This window comes from Paramormyrops kingsleyae, chromosome 2 (genome assembly GCF_048594095.1).
Source record: "Paramormyrops kingsleyae isolate MSU_618 chromosome 2, PKINGS_0.4, whole genome shotgun sequence".
Classification (NCBI taxonomy): Eukaryota; Metazoa; Chordata; class Actinopteri; order Osteoglossiformes; family Mormyridae; genus Paramormyrops; species Paramormyrops kingsleyae.
The window spans coordinates 35,211,222-35,231,332 of record NC_132798.1 but is presented as its reverse complement, the minus strand read 5'-3'; the positions used below and the strand labels follow the sequence as shown (position 1 = coordinate 35,231,332).

General features: G+C 43.3%; 1 protein-coding gene across 5 annotated transcripts; it reads left to right on the top strand.

Annotated features, from left to right (window-relative positions):
* The first annotated feature begins 29 nt into the window (after positions 1–29).
* On the top strand, positions 30–12,295 carry ube3b (ubiquitin protein ligase E3B). 5 transcript variants are annotated; one of them, XM_023833340.2, is made up of 28 exons: positions 30–95; positions 1,233–1,388; positions 1,531–1,700; positions 2,063–2,180; positions 2,613–2,672; positions 2,771–2,875; positions 2,985–3,081; positions 3,197–3,282; positions 3,375–3,457; positions 3,909–4,014; positions 4,155–4,275; positions 4,437–4,614; positions 4,693–4,859; positions 5,143–5,310; positions 5,407–5,578; positions 5,882–6,000; positions 6,098–6,212; positions 6,346–6,445; positions 6,561–6,680; positions 6,823–6,999; positions 7,091–7,201; positions 7,364–7,501; positions 7,610–7,675; positions 7,791–7,849; positions 8,130–8,312; positions 8,597–8,708; positions 8,986–9,078; positions 9,183–12,295. In XM_023833340.2, the coding sequence occupies exons 3-28, from the start codon at positions 1,540–1,542 to the stop codon at positions 9,372–9,374; spliced, it is 3,207 nt and encodes a 1,068-aa protein (XP_023689108.1). In that variant the 5' UTR covers positions 30–95; positions 1,233–1,388; positions 1,531–1,539; the 3' UTR covers positions 9,375–12,295. The 5 variants fall into 5 exon arrangements, with proteins under 5 accessions (XP_023689108.1, XP_023689109.1, XP_023689106.1 ...); XM_023833341.2 differs by lacking the exon at positions 30–95 and adding an exon at positions 180–333; XM_023833338.2 differs by lacking the exon at positions 30–95 and adding an exon at positions 488–552 and having other exon boundaries at positions 1,521–1,700.
* Positions 12,296–20,111: the final 7,816 nt, after the last annotated feature.

Genomic DNA, 20,111 nt, shown 5'->3' with positions numbered 1-20,111 from the left:
TGCGGCGCACTCTCCCACAGCCGGCAAGTCTGATGGTGCTTCCGGTAGCTTTTACAGCGTGATCTTATGGGCGGTTTAAACGGCTCGCACCCCGGGTAATGCAGTATATCTTTCCCCACTTTTTACTGTGCCCAGTAAAAAAAATAACATGATCCAGATGAGATGTCAATGTGCCCAGTTTCATTCTTGCGTACACATGAACGCGGGTGACAGCTCTAATAGTAAATGAAATTTTAAACGCACTATACACTATCTCTTCAAAACCGGCGCCACCCCAAATAAGGCATTGTTGTCGGTTTAGCCTTTCCGGAACCTAATTAAATCACGTTTTTGGTGAGTAATAAGAGTAATTAATTATTGCCAAAATTTAATGTGGATTTTGTTTGAGAGTGTTGCAGAGGGGGCAGCGTCACCCATTGGGTCCGTTTTAAGCAGGACATTTGTGGTGTTAATTGGTGGCGCTTGTTCGCCTGCTGGGTAAATGTCAAAGACGGGCGTTTTCTGCACGGACACATTTCCAGGTGACAACGGCAGGATTAATGGCTGATCTGTGTGTGTATTTTTTGCTCTTATTGTTTTTGGATCGTTTGGCTCTCTTCGGTCATATAATTGACAGCGTTATTATCGCCGGGTTTTCACTTCTTCATTTTATGTCTTGTGCTGTGTATCTTTAGTTTGTTACGTTACGAAATGGGATGCCATTAGCTTGCAATACTCGCTGTTTAGCTGAAGGAGTAAATAGCCAGGAAACGTAATCAGCTCCTTTTGTTGAAATGTCATTTAAATCGTTATTTAGATATGGTTAATATTTATAAACTGGCACATATATTTTTGCATTTATACTTGTGTTTGCTATACAGTAAAGGGCAAACCTGTCATTCCATGGCTACACCCAAACATGCAACATTATATCTTTTTTGAGCGTTGTTGATTTTAATAAGTTGTTTGTCATCTGTATATGCCGTCGGATTATTTTTAGCTAATTATTACGGATTCTGAGCTTCAGCAATGAATATGATTAGTTATACAGTAATACGTATTATTGTTTTTTTCTTTTAATGGGTGTAGCAAGCAGGCTGCATCTAGCTCAGTCAGCTTCTTGTTGGTTTGTAACTTGAGGAGGACATTAATGTCGCCATCCAGTAACGATGAACTTTTAAAGTTTTCACGAACTGCGGTTTAGTTGCCGTGAAATCAGCGTCGTTCACCTTCTCCGTGTGGTTTCTTCCCAGAGATGACACTGTCCCCAGCCCATGCTGATTTTATCCCGGGTTATTTCTGGAGGTCTGTAAGCGATCCACAGCCCTTTGGAAGTCGGGATTCTCGCAAAACGATGGGATATATAAAGCAAGCTGCATGAGCTGAGGATCTCCAGATAAAATCAGTCGGTCAGTACAATCTGTATTTTCACTCATGAGAGTTTTGATTCACTGTATTGACGTCCTCTGAACACAGGCAAAGCATGTCGTTTGTAGTAAATGCGTGGCCTGTGACTGTTGTCTCAGTAACGTGAATGATAGTGCCATTTAGGAAGGAAAGATGTTCAGCGTGGCCCAGACCTCCAAGTCCCAGTTCCTGGATAAAGCCAGGCAAGCTCGGGAAGAGAGGAAGGGGCATAAGGAGCGTGAGAGATCCGCCACTCAGATCCAGGCACTGGTCCGGAGGTTCCTATGCCGCTGCCGGTTGCAGAAGCAAATAAGGTTTGCACGATGTCTTGGACCTAGCCTCGTAGATTTTAATAGATTACAGAATTTCACAACATTCAAGTTTGCTTTTATGCATTAGACAGCTGCTTTCGCACAAATGAAGTTACCTGGTAAAAACATTGTTGATACAGTGAATGCGTTCCAATATTATGAACACGCGAAAAAATGATCAGATTATTCACTTCTAATTAAAATAGTAAGGATACAGATCTAACAAGGTGAAAGGGTTGTATTATATATTTGTTAATATATGCATTCTTTATATAGACATTGATTTCTGTGGCCATTTATGGGACAACTGTGTTTAAGCTATAGTGACGTTTCTTACACACACCTACAATCTCTGGCTTCTCCAGGAAAGAGGTGGATGAGTTCTTTCAAGCTTATGAAGCTGGAACCACCAAAAGAAATGCACTTTCCATTTTTAAAAATGCAAGAAAATTATTATTCATATACAGTAAGGATGATAAGCTGGTGAGTCAATCTAATATTTTAATGCAATGTTTTAAGAAAAGATAGATATTTTAGTGGCAGTTTAATTAGCACCTACAAAATCATGTCATGTTTTCATGTAATTTGTAAGGACTGGGCCATCCGGTGGTGCCTAAATACAGTTATATAAGTGGTGTTAAAAAATTAGATTTCTTGGTTATTGAAATAATGTGGTATACCTTATTTTACTAAAGATTGGTACTATGGAGTTGTATGGACTCTACCTTGAGTAGTACGTAACATTGCATATTATATATTTTATATGAATTCCTTTAAATACATTGGCTGTATATTTTTTCAATTCTAAAGATGCTAATTGCACCCTGGGCGTGTATTATTGGGTGGATATATGGGGGATATATATTCCATTATTACTATTTTTTAGGCAATTCTAACCATTTTCTTTTCATGTAGAGGTTTGAGAAGCTCTGTCGCGTGATACTTAGCAGCATGGAAGCAGAAAATGACCAAAAGGTCAGTGCTCAGGCATCTTTCTATTGGAGCAGGGTGGAGGAGATCACTGCTGACATCACAGTTGCCATTTGGAACTGATTTTATACGTTTTTCTTTAGGTGTGGTATGTGTCCCTTGCACTGTCCAAAGACCTCACCATCCCTTGGATTAAACAAATTAAAGACATACTGTGGGTGTGTTGTGAGTTCTTGAAAGTACTGAAGGTATGATTTCTTTCTGGAGTACGCCAGAATATTATTTTCTATGACAGTGTGAGGTTAACTTTACCAGTTGTAGGACTGACTGTGACTGTGTTTTCCTTCATGTTTCTAGCCTGACATAATGCAGGACAGCAAACTGGTTACTCTGTATCTCACCATGCTGGTGACATTCACAGACACCTCAACATGGAAGATTGTCAAAGGCAAAGGTTAGTGTCAGACCAGAGAAGACATTCCATGCCAGAATACATTCAACATTAGAAGCCAGCAGTTTTTTCACTCCAAAAGGATGGTCATCCACTGTTTCTGCATCTGTTGTGCCAGGGGAGAGTCTTCGACCGGCGCTGACACGCATCTGTGAGAATATCATGGGTCACCTCAACCAGAAGGGATTCTACACCATTCTGCAGGTGCTGTAGTCCTCTGTAGATCAAGTCCCTGTTATTTCTTGCTTCGCTGTGGTTTTCACTGATTTTATTTTGTCTTTATTTTTTCTTTTCAGATTTTATTAACTAATGGACTGGCTCGATCCAGACCATCATTTTCTAAAGGAACCCTCACAGCAATATTCACGCTTTCATTAAGGTGAATCACTACTTTCTGATCCTGGTGATTTAAAAATTAAAAATATCATGAACATGTTGTTTTTGTTTCTCTTGTTGTCACATTTTTGAAACATTCCTTTGTTCAACTCCATTTTATAAGGCATTACATGGTTGAGAAATTAAAATTTATCAGTATAATCCTAATTAGACTGAATCTATTGTTCATTGTATCTCTGCAGTGTTAAATTGAAAAATGTCTTTGTTCCAGAACTGGAACAATTTTGAGCTCAGGTTTCTATGAATAATTTACATTTAAAGTGATTTTCTAAGGCTTTATATTTAAATATTTTTGACAGCTGTTTCAACAGATGTGCGTTGAGCTGGATAGTTAAACTGATGTGTCTACGAAAATCTGTTTCTGACTGATGAGCATGGTCTTAGTCTCCACCTCCCACTGGTGAATAATTAAGTGCACATTTCACTACTCTCAGACCTGTTGTTGCTGCTCACTTCTCTGACAACCTCCTGAGGTCCTTCCTGATCCACATCATGTCTGTTCCAGCCATCGTCTCACACTTCAGCTCTCTCACACCTGAGGTGAGCACAGAGGTGAATTCGAGATGGGAGGGGGGGAGGTCCAGAACTCGGCGAGGTCACAACAAAATGCAGAAATCCAAACCCTCGAACCCCTCAGTTTCTTCCTGATGGTCTAAGAACCTTTCTTTGGTTTTGTCCAGTGCATGACCTCCTTTCAGACTCACGAACTGCTCCGGAAGTTTATCATCTTCCTGAGCCGGGAAGAGCAGTGCATGGACATATGCGTCTGCCTGGAGGGGAGCCACACGCTTTGCTTGCTGGGTAGGTCTCCTCTGTGTTTTGCTTTTGTAGTTTTCATTCGAGAGATGAACCCATTTACAATAATTCAAGGCCGAGAGAATTATTATAGTTCTTTTAAGTTCATTCTTGTGTCTTGTGTGACAATGACTGACTGGTTGATATTGTTTATTTTAAACTGTAAGGGAATCTGATTCATCTGGGATATGTCACTGAGAAGGTGCTTGAGGAGGAGGCCGGTCACTTTGTGAAAGATCTGACGGACATGCTGTCCTACTGCCAGCGCTACGTGTCCCAGAAGAAGTCCAACCTCACGCACTGGCACCCTGTCCTGGGCTGGTTCTCTCAGACGGTCGATTACGGGTTGGTGGAAGTTCAAAGGTGACCCGAGTATTGGCATCTCTGTCCCCGAGGCTGAAAAATCTCTTCCTTCTTTTGCAGTTTGAACGAGTCCATGCCTTTGGTCACCCGACAGCTTCAGTACCTGTGGGGGGTGTCCATCATCCGGACTCTGTTTTCTGACGTTCTTAGCAAAAAGCTAGACAGCCAGGAGCCAATGCCCCAAACTCCACAGCCCACCACTTCTCAGAACAACCTGCCGGTGAAAAGTGAGAAGCACAACGTAGCCGCTGAGTGCCGTCACACAGCACACGTTTCATCCATCTATAAAAGTCTATATAATAAATATCCCATATTATTAACTAGGTTGCTGGCTCTAGTCCTAAGACTACAGTGTTGTATGGTAGCTCTTTAGGTCTCTTATTTGATGCTGTAAGCACATTAGAGACATGAATTGCATGACCTAAGAAAGTGACCCTCTTTGGATTGCTTGGACAAAGCCAAGGCATCAAGCTGCTTCTCTCAAGGCTTCACCTGTGTCACATTGCACAGACCTCTTCAAGAGGGCCTTCCAGAAGTCTGCGTCTGTACGCAACATCCTGAAGCCCGTTGGGGGCAGGCGGGTGGACTCGATTGAGGTGCAGAAAGTGTGCAGTGTCTGCATGCTCTACCAGACAGCTCTGACCACACTCAACCAAATCCGGCTGCAGATTCTCACTGGTCAGTTCCTTGAACTCTTTGATGACACATCCACCTCTGGCTCATTAGAGGCCCATACTTGCCTCTAAATTGCACCCTTGCGTCTCTCCTCCACAGGACTTACATACCTGGATGACCTGCTCCCCAAGTTATGGGCCTTCATTTGCGAATTAGGACCCCAGGGGGGACTCAAGCTCTTTCTGGAGTGCCTGAACAATGACACAGATGAGTCCAAGCAGCTCCTGGCCATGCTGATGCTCTTCTGTGACTGCTCCCGGCATCTCATCACGTAGGGCCACTTCAAATAGAAGATGGCTCACTTTCACCTCCAGCTGTCTGGGGCCTGTTTCAGAAAGCAGGATTTCATGCTTAGCTGAATTTAAGGTAGTCTGGGCTAAATGTAAGTGAATGAAGATAAAGCCCGTTTAAACTGGGGTATCTTAAATACGACAAGTTATCCAGCTAAGCAAAAAGTGCTGCTTTCTGAAACATGGCCCTGGAGGACTTTTTTTTTTGTTTTTATTGTATCAGTTTCTTTTAATTTCAGTGGTTCCTGGCTGATTTGACTGCCCAAATTTGTCATTGATTGTAGAATCCTGGATGACATTGAAGTGTACGAGGAACAAATCTCATTCAAAATTGAAGAGCTGGTGACCATTTCCTCCTTCCTGAACAACTTTGTGTACAAGATGATCTGGGATGGCATCCTGGGTATGTCCCTTGCCATTCTGTAAGGCTCTCTCAGAAGGAGGGTAACGATTTGCCTCATGGTTTACATTGACACTTCTTTACTGTGTCATTTGCTTAGAGAATGCTAAGGGTGAGAAGTTGGACCTGTTTCACAGCGTCCACGGCTGGCTAATGGTGCTTTATGAGCGTGATTGTCGGCGCCGGTTCACCCCCGATGACCACTGGCTACGCAAGTGAGTGACCCTGGGACTCAAACTCCTTCAGCATGCTAGCCTTGCTCGTAGTTATTAAAAGGGATGAACTTGCTGCTGCATTTTTTGTACTACCTAAGAGTCTTCCTTCACATTTTCCATGTGCCATTCCCAGAGATCTGAAGCCAAGCCTTCTGTTCCAAGAGTTGGAGAAGGGAAAGAGAAGAGCTCAGCTGTTGCTGCAGTACATCCCCCATGTCATCCCGCACAAAAATGTGAGTGAACGGGGAATACCCCTACAAGTTTCAGGGTACCTCTTCTCTTTTTCACTCCATCCTAAATCACCATTCAGGATTTGACCCTCCATCCTTTTTCATTTTCTCTTCCCAGAGGGTCCTTTTATTCCGTAATATTGTGACAAAAGAAAAGGAGACTTTGGGATTGGTGGAGACAAGCTCTGCCTCCCCACATGTTACCCACATCACCATTCGTCGTTCTCGAATGCTGGAGGTACGTAGCAAAGGACAGGAATACATCCATCAATCTTCTAACTGATTATCCTGGTCTGGGTGGCAGGCGGGAAAATAATACAGCCATTATGTCACCTAAGCAACTTGGTGATACTTATGAGAGTCTTTTCCATGGACTTTAGGATGGCTATGACCAGCTGCGCCGATTACCCATCAACTCCATCAAGGGGGTCATCCGAGTGAAGTTTGTCAATGATCTTGGGGTGGATGAGGCTGGTATTGACCAGGATGGGGTCTTTAAGGAGTTTCTGGAGGAGATCATCAAGAAAGTCTTCAATCCAGCACTCAACCTATTTAAGGTATAGTATTCTTACATTAGTGGTTGTTTTCTTTACGAATCTCCATTGTAAAGACTCCAATGATCTTCATTAACTCTCTTTAAAATAATAGACCACCAGTGGAAATGAGAGGCTCTACCCTTCTCCAACATCCAACATCCATGAGAACCACCTACAACTCTTTGAGTTTGTGGGTAGGATGCTGGGCAAGGCTATGTATGAGGTCAGTTTCCCACAGTCCCCCTCAGTCTGAATGCCTAGGTTATTGAGAGCTCTGATAACCGATCTGTTGATAATTGTTGTTGGCGATGATGATGATGATGATGATGATGATGATGATGATGATGATTTCTCATTAAGTATTTTAAATGCATGTGGGGTCCAGGGCATTGTGGTGGATGTGCCTTTTGCCTCCTTCTTCCTGAGTCAAGTATTGGGCCACCATCACAGCAATTTCTACAGCTCTATTGACGAGCTGCCTTCCCTGGATTCGGAGTTCTACAAAAATCTGACCTCTATAAAGGTCTGTCCTCCCTTCCCACTTCCTAATGCTTACCCCGTATGTATTTTTAAATTCACTCTCAGGCTGTTGTCCCCTTAATTTAGTTTTCTTTCACCTTTAAAATTGCAGCGCTATGACGGAGATGTCAGCGACCTTGGTCTGACCTTGTCATACGATGAAGAAGTCATGGGACAGGTAATGGCTGATCGATTTCTGTTCCTTTATTGACCACATGGTAACATGACAACATTGGCTTAGACAGCGCAGATGACCCTTGACCCATATGCTAAAGCTCTGTGTGTCTTCACAGCTGATCTGCCACGAACTGATCCCAGGGGGAAAGACCATGCCTGTCACCAATGAAAATAAGTGAGTTCTTTAGATGTAGCTACATTTCCCACATTTCTTTTACGACTTAAGATCTCTAATATGTATTTAGTTTATATGGCTGACACGCTGCATATACCAGCATGTGAACACCACAAGTATGTATTGCAACAGTACTAATTTGGACAGCAAGTCACCTTATCTGGACTTTCTGGTGTCTAATCAGCGTCTGACGAAACTGCTGTGCATTAGGAGGCAGCAGTAGACAGGTGCTTCCTGGCCACCTTGGCCAGTCCTTACCATTGTCGCCACTCCACTGCAGGATCAGCTACATCCACCTGATGGCGCACTTCCGCATGCACACTCAGATCAAGGATCAGACAGCGGCCTTCATCCGTGGCTTCCGCTGCATCATCAATCCGGAGTGGCTACACATGTTCTCCACTCCGGAGGTGCAGCGGCTTATCTCCGGGGACAATGCTGAGATCGACCTGGATGATCTCAAGTGAGCACCTGTGCATTAGGAATTCTTTAAGTCAACTGCATAATTACCAAACTATTTTCTGCAATTTGCTCAAGGGAGTTTCCATTGTAGGACTTGCAGGCTCTGCAGCTTTTGTGCTTTGCTATGCTGTCCCAGGCTTTTTTATGGCTAATTATTTGCATTTTTGACTGGTTCTGGTGTTCTGGATTTTGCCAGAGTGTGTCTTAAAGTACGAGGTGTGCGTGACTTTCATGGGTTTTGTTGGGCTTCAGTCCCCTTAACCTCTTTGTTTTTTCTCCTTTCAGGAAACACACTGTGTACTACGGAGGATTCCACAGCAGCCACCGAGTGATTATTTGGCTGTGGGACATCTTATCCAGTGACTTTTCGGCAGTGGAGAGGGCAATGTTTCTCAAGGTGAAACATTTTCTATCTTGGGTATCCATACCAGACCTAAGGTTGCGGGTAGTGCTGTTGGTTGTGTTGTAGTAGTAGTAGGTAATGGTGGTTGTTGTGATGATATGGTTTTTCCTGTATATGACAGTGTTGCTGTTTAGCGTCAGCATTTTTATTGCTGTTGGTGGTGTATCATTTTATTAGCAAGTTCATGGGTGTGGTTGTCTTTGCTGTAGTATAATTAGATCGAACTGGAGATGGCGGTGGTGTTTATTGTTGTTGTTGTTGTCGTCGTCAGTTTGTCACCAGTTGCTCACGGCCCCCCCTCCTGGGTTTTGCCTACCTCAAGCCGCCGTTCTCCATTCGTTGTGTGGAAGTCTCTGATGATCAGGTGAGGTTGGGGATAATACTGTCTGAGGAAACTGAATACTTTTTCAGTCATATTTAGAGCTGTATGTTTCTTACCTGAAAGTGTGCGTGTCTCGGGTGCCCCAGGACACGGGGGACACCTTGGGCAGTGTCCTGCGGGGCTTCTTCACCATCCGGAAGAAGGAGCCAGGAGGCCGACTGCCCACCTCATCCACTTGCTTCAACCTGCTGAAGCTGCCCAACTACAGCAAGAAGAGCGTGCTCCGGGACAAGCTGCGCTACGCTATCAGCATGAACACGGGCTTCGAGCTGTCTTAGGGCTCCACTCAAACTTCTGGGATCCAGAGAGGCCCTGTCTACTGGCACCGCACCCAAAAGGGACACTCCCCTTGCTGGCCCTCCATGCAGACAGGAAGTCCCTCCTAGCACTCCCCCAGACAGGAAGCTCCTCCTCTCTGATACCCTAAAGCTGCCTGTGCACTCCTACACCCTATAGGAGGATGCCCTTCAACCTGACACCTGGCTGTGAAACTGGCCAATCAGTTACAGACATTTTGAGACTGGTTTTGACGATTAGAAAGCATCTGAGACAGAACAACTTCACCCTTTTAACTAAATCTTCTCAGCTATAGCCCATGGTTAAAACCGAATGCTAGGTTAATGTAATGTAATTAGATGCCTCTTAAAATCTAGTGTTTCTCAGGCATATGAACAAGGTTTATGATCTCTCACTACATATTTATTAAACTGGATAGCAATACAAATGCAAGCCATGAAAAAGAAAAAACTTACAGGAACACACGAGGAATTATGGGGAATTACACATACCTGGCACGATCCTTAAATAGAAATTGAGAAACATGCATTTTTTTTTTCTTTTTTCTGAAGACACGTTTCCTGTAACAGCAGCTGGAGACTGGGTGTCTTTGTGTATTTATGGGGTTTCAACACTATCCTTACCCTCTACAGAATAAGGTGATTTTGTATCAGTTTTCCCATATTCCTGTTTCCTGAGGACAGTATCTTATCTGTCCTGCTTTCTGCCTGTTTACTGCTGTTGCAGAATTGATCAAATATGACTAGATTCCTTGCACCTTCATTTACACATCCATTCCCAATGCTAAGCGATAACAGAAACTGCTACTACTGGCATCTAATGTAGATGGCACACATTTTTAAAACCGTTGCAGCATTAATTCTTTTACCTTGTGACAAGTTGTGTTGTGACATATCTGATCTTGTCCTACAACTCGGTGACAGAGGTCTGTTTTGCTACGGGGTTGTTTTGTTGCTTTAAAACATGGAAAACACAAAAACGCAAAGCCATTTTCACAGATGATAGCTTGAAGTCCAAATGTTCTTGTTTCTATGGCGACTTCTCTTTTTATTGCCGCCATGAATTGCCAGGCAAATGAGAAATGGACCACACACCCTGGTTCAGCTTTGCTAACATGTAGACTCCCTTGAGGAAAATCCTTCATGTCTTTCAGCTGTGCTGCATTGTGGGGAAGAATTTGGAAATGTCACCTTATCTCTGGGAATGAAGCCATAAACTTGGGTGGGGGGGGACAACCACAATTATAGCAGAGATCGTGAGAAGGCTGTGCTCCTCGAGCAGCAAAGCCCGCTGCGAATTGGGTGCTGTCAGATGCATGTACGCAAACATCCACCTGTGCTCAAAGCCGTCCAATAGGAAGCAGGGGAAAAAGGACATGTACAACAGCCCTCACCCAAGGCATTGTGGAATGGCTTGTCTTTTTTTAAGTCATCTAATCTCCATGACACTGAAAGAAGGGTTTTTATTTTTTTCCAATTTTTGATGAAAAGCTATAGATGAATAATTAGGTTTTTAAATCTTTTTTTTCCCCATGGAATTCTAATGAGCCCTTTTATTTAACATTTGTAAGGTTACGTAATTGATGGACTGTCTTGTGAAAATCAATATGTAACCTCTCGGCACTACTATGGGAGTTCAGAGTGAAGTGTTAAGGGTTAAAAAGAATAGCAATAGACTAATTCTAATTTAATTATGCAAAGTTGTCTGTTTGAGGCATCAGTCAGTGTGTTTGTGTACTTGCAACCCAGCGACCAGGTGGTGTTTCTCTGAAAACTTTTTATTTTTCTCAGAGTGTTTTTCAGTTCTGGAGCTATGTAAAAGTACCCATCCATCAAGCACACAGAATGTATGTGCTGTAAGTGTAACATCCAGGTTTCTGTTAGAGAGTCCAGCATTTCAGTTGTTCAGTTTGTGAAATGAATAATAAATTTTTAAATCTGGGTTGGTATTAGCTAGCCTCCCCCTGTCTGATGGGTAGGTAATTGAAGTGAGGTTTCTCCTTGTGAGGCTGTTATGGAGCTTTCAGGAGCCTTTTCATGATGGCCCCCGTGCTTTACAAAACTCGTCTTTGATTTACTGACCCTTTTAAGATCAAGGTTCTAAAATCACCTCTGGAAAAGTGTGACTTTAAGTAATGGGCACTGGAGCTGCCTGGTGACTCAAATTGATGTACAGCTGGATGTCATTGAACAGCTAGTTCTACTCATAAATCTATTCATAAAATTTCCATAAATGTTGATGTATGGCATATACATATGTAAATGTATAAATGACTGCTGGGGGAAACAACTATGGAGATTTTTATTAATATTTGGTATCCGTTTTTAAATTACACGTGTATAAAGGAATCTGCGTTTCTTTATAGGTCAGTCAAACTGATTTTTATGGAAATCTCTGGTGTTTTCTAAGAAAGGGCTCTGTCTAGTTTTAAGTGTGTTGTGGTCACATCAGTCCTGTCCTAATGCCGTTTCAAGGGCTTCGTACAAAATCGACTTCATTGATGTCCAACGTAAGAGTCTGGATGATATGGGGACTTGTTTATGATGGATTTAGAAGAGTGACAACTTCAAGTTCACCAGAGTCAAAAGATACCTCACAGGCTCAGCCTAGTGTTCCTGATCTTACTCGTCAGTGTTTAATGATGTCATGAAATTTTACACTTGCTCTCCCTTTTAACATGAATCCAGGAAAAGAAAGAGATGAAATACTTTCTCCCTCTTAAAAGTGTCTTGGAAGATAAAAAAAAAAATATATTGGTTGCACTGTGTGAAATACTAGGTTTATTTCAATGTAAAATTGATTATTGTGTATTATCTCATTGAAGTTATTTCTGCTGTAATGTAATAACATTATTGTTAACTCACCATGTAAACCTTTCATTTTTCTTAAACATTTATAGCTACCCTTGTGCTTAGTGCCTCGTTATTACAGTACATCCATCCATCGTCACAAGATTTAAATTAATCAAGCTACATTAAGTACTCCACTCCATCTCTGTAAATTCTTGTCACACAAGTGAATGGGGATTATTCGCACTAGGTGATAGGTTTATTTAAAATCATCTACTACATATGTTTCCAAATTGCAGCCAAATTATTCCCCTACTAAAAATCCTAATCTGGATACAAATCTACTGGCAGATGTTTCTCAAAGCACATAGAATATTGCTTTTTACCATTAAAGTCTTACCTGTACCGCTGTGTGTTTGGGATTTATTTTTATATACGCCCACTGAGCACATTATTAGAACAACTGTACACCTTCTTATTCATGCAATAGTCTAATCTTATTATGTGGCAGCAGCACAGTGCATAAAATCATGTAGATGCAGGTCAGGAGCTTCTGTTAATATTCACATCAAACACCAGAATGAAAATGTGATGTCATTGATTTTGACAGTGGAATGATTGTTGGTGCCAGACGGGCTGGTTTGAGCATTCCTGTAAGTGCTGACCCTGGGACTTTCACACACCGCAGTCTGTACATCCAGGGAGCAGTGGTTCTGTGAATGGAAATGCCTAGTTGATGAGAAAAGTCAGAGGAGAATGGCCAGACTGGTTCAAGCTGACAGAAAGACTACAGTAACTCAGATAACCGCTCTGTATAGCTGTGGTGAGCTAAAAAGCATCTCAGAATGCCCAACATGTAGAACCTTGAAGCTGATGAGATACTACAGCAAAAGACCATGACGGATTGTCAGCCAGAAATAGAAAGCTGAGACAACAGTGGACACAGGCTCACCAGAACTGGAGCTGGAGACTAGCATAGCCTGCTCTTGATTTCTCCTGAGGTACATACAGTAGATGATGGGTTAAGTCGGATGTACTGAGGCGCAGGCTGGACAAGCAGAGGTATGTGGCTATGAGTCTGACTAAAAGATGTATAGAAGCACAAGCCATAATAAGCTATGTAGGATAATAATATATTAAATATGCACAACATCTACCTTGTGGAGCCCCCGTATGTATTTTGGACAAAAAAAATGCTTTATTTATAAAAACAGCAAACATCAACCCCAAAGCCCAATATATCACTTAATATTTTTGTTTCAGCAAGCAAAACATATTTGCTAAGTATAAGTCTATGTCTAATCCATCCATCCATCCATCCATTTTCCGCCGCTTATCCGGGGTCAGGTTGTGGGGTCAACAGTCTAAGCAGGGATACCCAGACCTCCCTCTCACCAGCCACCTCCTCCAGCTCCAATGGGGGAATACCAAGGCATTCCCAGGCCAGCCGAGAGATGTAATCTCCTCCCAGTTGGACATGCCCGAAACACCTCAACTGGCTCCTTTCAATGCGAAGGAGCCCCTCCCGAATATCCAAACTTCTCACCCAATCTCTAAGGCTGAGCACAGCCACCTTGTGGAGGAAACTCATTTCGGCCGCTTGCATCTGCGATCTCATTCTTTCGATCACTACTTAGAGCTCATGACCATAGGTAAGGGTAGGAACGTAGATCGACTGGTAAATTGAGAGCTTTGCCTTCTGGCTTAGCTCTCTCTTCACCAAAACAGAATGGTACAACATCTGCATTACTGCTGATCCTGCACCAATCCATCTGTCGATTTCTCGCTCCCTTTTTCCCTGACTTTTGAACAAGACCTCAAGATACTGAAACTTCTCCACTTGAGGCAGTACCCTAACCCCTCACCAGGAGAGGGCAATCCACCCTTTTCCAGTCGAGAATCATGGCCTCAGACTTGGAGGTGCTGATCATCACCCCAGCCACCTCACACTCAGCTGCAAACCCCAGTGCATGCTGAAGATCACTGGCCGATAATGCCAACAGGACCACATCATCTGCAAAAAGCAAAGACGCAATCCTGATGCCCCCGAACCGGACCCCCTCCTCCCCTTGGCTACACCTGGAAATTCTGTCCATAAAAGTTGTGAACAGAATTGGTGACAAAAGGCAGCCCAACACCCACAGGGAACGAGACTTTTTGATTTTGCAAATCCACAAAACACATGTAGACTGGTTGGCCAAACTTCCACATCTCTTCCAGTATCCTCGTTAGGGTGAAGAGATGGTCCAGTGTTCTGCAACCAGGATGAAATCTGCATTGTTCTTCCTGTATCTGAGGTTCGAACCAATGAATGGACCCTCTTCTCCAGTACTCCATCATAGACCTTCCCCTAAAGTTGGAACACATCCTTCGGTCCCCCTTCTTAAAGACTGGGACCACCACCCTAGTCTGCCAATCCAAAGGCACTGTCCCCGACATCCATGCAATGTTGAAGAGGCATGTCATCCAAGACAGCCCAACAACATCAGTAGCATTCAAGAACTCAAGATGTATCTCATCCTCCTCCCAGAGCCCCCTGTTTGACCACTTCTGTGACCTCAGCCCCAGAGATGGGCAAGTCCTCTTCTGAGTCTTCCAGCTCTACTTCCTCCAAGGAAGGCGTATCAGTGGGATTTAGGAGAAATTTGAAATATGTCTTCTAGTGCCTGACTATATCCCCAGGTTGCCTGACAGAAACTTTTTGAGGCCGACTGAAAGTCCTGCTCCACAGCCTCACCAAACTCCTCCCACACCCGAGTTTTTGCTCTAGCAACCACCAGAGCCACATCCCGCTTAGCCTGCCAGTACCTGTCCGCTGCTTCCGGAATCCCACAAGCTGACATTCATGTCTAAGGTCTTGGGGAAAGCTGTCTTCCACCACCTGTCCTCATATTTAAGTACACATAATATTCTAGGCAAATTTCAGTCATGCTTTAGAGCTCACCGTTGTACTGAGTCAGCCTTTTCAAGAGTATATAATGACTTATTTTTAGCTGCTGATTCTCGTAAATGTGCTGTCTTAATTCTTCTAGATCTGAGCGCAGCCTTTGACACTGTTGATCACACTCTTTTATTAAACCACCTGAAATGTGGTGCTGGCATCCAGCTGTCACGTTGCGTGGTAGGCGGACGAGCAGGAAGTCGAGGGGAGCCGGTCAGACGGACAAAACGGGGTTTAATGGGGATAAACAGGGTAGACAGTCATGGACAGGGCAACACCACACAACTAACGTCAATGACAAATCTGACGGGACTGAACTCGGACTAAGTACACAAGACAGGCTGGGATTAACTAGGAACAGGTGGGAACAATCAGGAGTCGACATGAGGTAATGAGGGGGCATGGCACACACGAGGATTGTTCGGAGCTGATCGTGACACCAGGCTTCTGCACTGAAGTGGTTTGCCTTTTATATAGAAAATAGAATATTTTACTGGCATAATAGAAAATTACTACTCCTCTTCAGCAAGAATTACTTAAGGAGTACCTCAGGGCTCTATTTTGGGCCCTGTCTTGTTCTCCTTGTACGTGCTCCACCTTGGGTCTATGCTTCAGAAGTGTGCATAAAACATCTCAGCACAGAGTTTCTTATGAATCGAAATTATAAGAATGATGTAATTTTGCTCTTATTTCAGAATTAAGAATACATGGCATGCAAAGTTCTTAAGTGGTAAGACTAGGTGTCAGCTCCTAAATAATTTAAGAGAGCAAGGTATTGTAAACCAGTTCATAGTTGCAAGATGGCAGCATTATGCGTATCAAATTGGAGACTGTGCACTTTCCGGTAAAGAAAGGATGTCCTGCAATTATACGATGATAATTAGTTGTTGGAAAGATAAAGGCTTGATCATCAAGGCATTCTTTTTGTCACTGACCTAATAAGAAGTAGCATACAATCCCCTACTCCCCTATTCTGTGCCCTAGTGGGCACAGAATACAGCTGGGGGCAGTGTATGGCTCAGCAGGCTAAACCACTGTACCTATGATTGGAAGGTCGCTGGTTTATACCCAGCCTCAGTAGGATTATCATATGTCTCTGGGCCCTTGAGCAAAACCCTTAACCCCCAGCTGGATCAGAGAATAACTGTGTCAGGCTCATGCTAGCAAAGACACTTGTGCTGCTAAATAGGGCCCTCTACCCTAAATGGCATTGAGTATATTTCTTGCTAAACTTACTTTACTCATAAAAAATGGAAAGATAAAGGCTTGATCATCAAGGCATTCTTTTTGTCACTGACCTAATAAGAAGTAGCATACAATCCCCTACTTCACATAACAATGCACTAACTGTGGAAATTAAGGTGATAATGACACTATGTTTTTTGGCAACGGGAAAAATGCAACGGTGCTCCAGGGATGACATTGGTTCATTGCAGTCCACAAAAAGTTGGGTCATAAATACTACTCTGGTGGCCCTGACAGCATCAAATGTAGTGAGGCAGTTCATTAACTTTCCAACAGATGTCCAACCCATACAGGAACTGTCTTCCTTCCTCCATAAAATTATGCCATACAATCAATATTGTAGTGTAGAGACGTGGTGCGGCAGAAAAAAAGTAAAGAGGCAGTCACCACAGGTGTCTTTATTTCAGCGTGTCTCAAACACCGAAAATCCCGTGCCCAGAGAGTCCCCGCTTGGGCATGCGTGATCACCACACTCTGCGTGCATGAGCATAGGTAAGGGAGAATGTAAATTCTGCTTAAATGGTAGGAGCCCCTACACTGGCGGGGCACATGTTCCAGCATGCCCCGCGTGCAGTTGTAAATAGCCCTTGTTCTGTTGTTGTTGTTGTTCTTAATGTTAATGGTTACATTTCCCTATTGTTGCGCTTGTGTTTGCCCGTGTCTTGTGTGTACCCGGTCCGACCCGCATGTGTATTTAGCTTATGTAAATCTCCCACTGTGTATGCATCTTATAGTTCAGCGACTGACAACCTTGTGTTTCCTGTGTGTGATTAGTTCGGTGCTCGTTGAGTGCCTGATGTAGTCCTTTTCAGGACTGCTAATAAAGAGCATGTTCTCCCCGGCATGCAAATTTCCGTGTCTCTCTCTGCTCCTGCGATGCTTTGGTCCACCTGATGCCACAATACTTTTAAGTCAAATTTAAATACCTATTTATTTTACCAGGTGTTTCAGTCACTTTAAAGACGGTTGTCCATTCTGTCTTGGTTTTAAATGGCTGTGTTTTCTCCTAATTGCTTATAATCTGGTAGTCATTCTTTTACCTTCTGTGTTAAACTACTTATAGCTTTGGCTTTTACTCTTAGTTTTTATTATTTACATTTTTGTTTAATCTCAGTTTTACATCATGTACATTATTTTCTCACTTTTCATTTTTAAAATGTTTGTGTTACCTTGATTAAAGTTGATTAAAATCTGATTGTGCAGCACTTTGCACCTTCCTACTATATAAATCACCAATAGGTGGAGATAGAGGCATGATATCGTGATAAACATTAAAACATTAAAAAGTCTACAACACATAAGCAAGTATTAACGAAAATGTGATAATACCAAACCCATAGAATGATAAAAAAAAACTCTGTGTGTCTCTTAACACTAACTCCAGCACCTGATCCCCTCAGTTCCCAAACTGTTATTTTATTTATTTATTTATTTTATTTGTCATTGTTGACACACCACAGCACACAGTGCACAACAATGAAAAGTGTCCTCTGCATTTAACCCATATGTGACATCGTGACATAGCAGGGGGCAGCTAATTCAGCACCCGGGGAGCAGTGCTTGGGGACAGTACTTTGCTCAGGATACCTCAGTGGTGTTTTGCTGATCAGAGATTTGAACCTGCACTCTTCTGATTACGAGTGCGCTTCCCTAACCATTAAGCTACCACTGCCACAGGGTGTTCTTAAAGGTGATGCAACACAGTGGTAAACATTCCTCTGTCCTAAGTTTTTTTAATCATGTTGCTGACATCTGTTCAAATTGAGCATATATTTGTCATAAAACAATAACATTTCTCAATTTCAACATTTGATATGTTGTCTTTGTTCTATTTTCAGTTAAATATGGGTTTATATGATTTGCAAATTATTGCATTCTGTCTATTTATATTTCACATAGCATTCCAACTTATTTGTAATACATCCAACTATCCATCCATTTTCCAAACCGCTTATCTTTTTGGGTCGCGGGGGGTCCAGAGCCTATCCTGGAACCTACGGGCACGAGGCGGGGAACAACCCAGGATGGGGGGCCAGCCCATCGCAGGGAACAAGGCGGGGAACAACCCAGGATGGGGGGCCAGCCCATCGCAGGGCACAAGGCGGGGAACAACCCAGGATGGGGGGCCAGCCCATCGCAGGGCACACTCACACACCATCCACTCTATGGATTCTGGTCCCTATGGGCAAGAGGTAATTATTAAATTTCCTTATATGTAACATGTGCTTATTAAGGCTATAAATTAAATAATTTTCACTCAATAGTGCTACACTTAAACTTACTTAGAAAATGCCTCTGCAAAAACTTTAGGGGAAGTTAATTCTAAAGGCTCATGCTAGCAAAGACACTTGTGCTGCTAAATAGGGCCCTCTACCCTAAATGGCATTGAGTATATTTCTTGCTAAACTTACTTTACTCATAAAAAATGATAAATTTCCCCAAAATACTGAGTGCAAAAATGTTGCCTTAATTAATTTGAGTAAATCTTAAAGGGTGGTACTGTGAAAATAGGTAGACTTTAGCTTAATTTATTAAAAATTGAGTACACTCAAACAAGCCCATCACTTTAAATTGAATCCAAAAAAGTGAGTGCACATTGTTGCCTCATTTTATTATAGTTAATTCTATAGGTTACTTTTTTCAGTGTTTACACCTGGCAGTTTAAGGACAAAGTGTGAGTGCATGGTGGTCATAAGTGGACAATATGAGCGAGCTTCTAATGTTTCTTATTTATTTCAGTGATATTCAAAAGTAATTTTGACTGAGGGAGATGAAATAAAGCTAGGGAAAAAAGTATGTTTTTGTTCGAGCACCATTTACAAATGCAGTACTCAAAAAGCACAAGTAAAAACACAGACACTTTACCGCGTTCAGGTCACTAGCGACATGCATGCATGTAAACAAATGAAGAAAAAACAACTTTACGAAGATACATTCACTTGCATTCTGGAGTTTCAATCAACTAAGGCACTTGAAGAGCAGCATAGAATGTAATATATTTACAAACAAAAAATTGCCCAATAGGATTATTTTGCCTCTCCTGGAGCCGACACCTTATCGTGGTGGAGAGGTTTGCGTGTTCCAATGATCCCAGGAGCTAAGTTGCCTGGGGCTTTAAGCCCCTGGTAGGGTCACCCAAGGCAAACAGGTCCTGGGTGAGGAACCAGACGAAGTGCGGCTCACAAGACCCCTTATGATGAGTTATAACATGGATCCACGATTTCCCTTGCCCGGACGCGGGTCACCGGGGCCCCCTCCTGGAGCCAGGTCTGGGGGTGGGGCTCGATGGTGAGCGCCTGGTGGCCAGGCCTACACCCATGGGACCTGGTTGGGCACAGCCCGAACAAGGCATGTAGGTCCCCCCTCCAATGGGCTCACCACCTGTAGGAGGGGCCATAGGGGTCGGGTGCAGTGTGAGTTGGGCAGTGACCTTGGCGGTCCGATCCTCGGCTGCAGAAGCTAGCTCTAGGGACATGGAATGTCACCTCTCTGATGGGGAAGGAGCCTGAGCTGGTGCGTGAGGCTGTGAGGTTCCGACTAGATATAGTTGGGCTTGCCTCGACGCACGGCTTGGGCTCTGGAACCAGTCTCCTCGAAGGGGGATGGACCCTCTTCCACTCTGGAGTTGCTCACGGGGAGAGGCGCCGAGCTGGGGTGGGCATACTTATTGCTCCCTGGCTGGGCGCCTGTACATTCGGGTTTACCGCAGTAGACGAGAGGGTAGCCTCCCTTCGCCTTCGAGT

What these genes read in the sequence shown, in the direction of transcription:
- ube3b (XM_023833340.2), top strand. Translation starts at nt 1,540, where the DNA reads ATGTTCAGCGTGGCCCAGACCTCCAAGTCCCAGTTCCTGGATAAAGCC. An exon ending in AAGCAGAAAATGACCAAAAG is followed by an intron (nt 2,673 to 2,770) that starts GTCAGTGCTCAG and finishes GTTTTTCTTTAG; the next exon opens with GTGTGGTATGTGTCCCTTGC. An exon ending in TCTCAGACGGTCGATTACGG is followed by an intron (nt 4,615 to 4,692) that starts GTTGGTGGAAGT and finishes CTTCTTTTGCAG; the next exon opens with TTTGAACGAGTCCATGCCTT.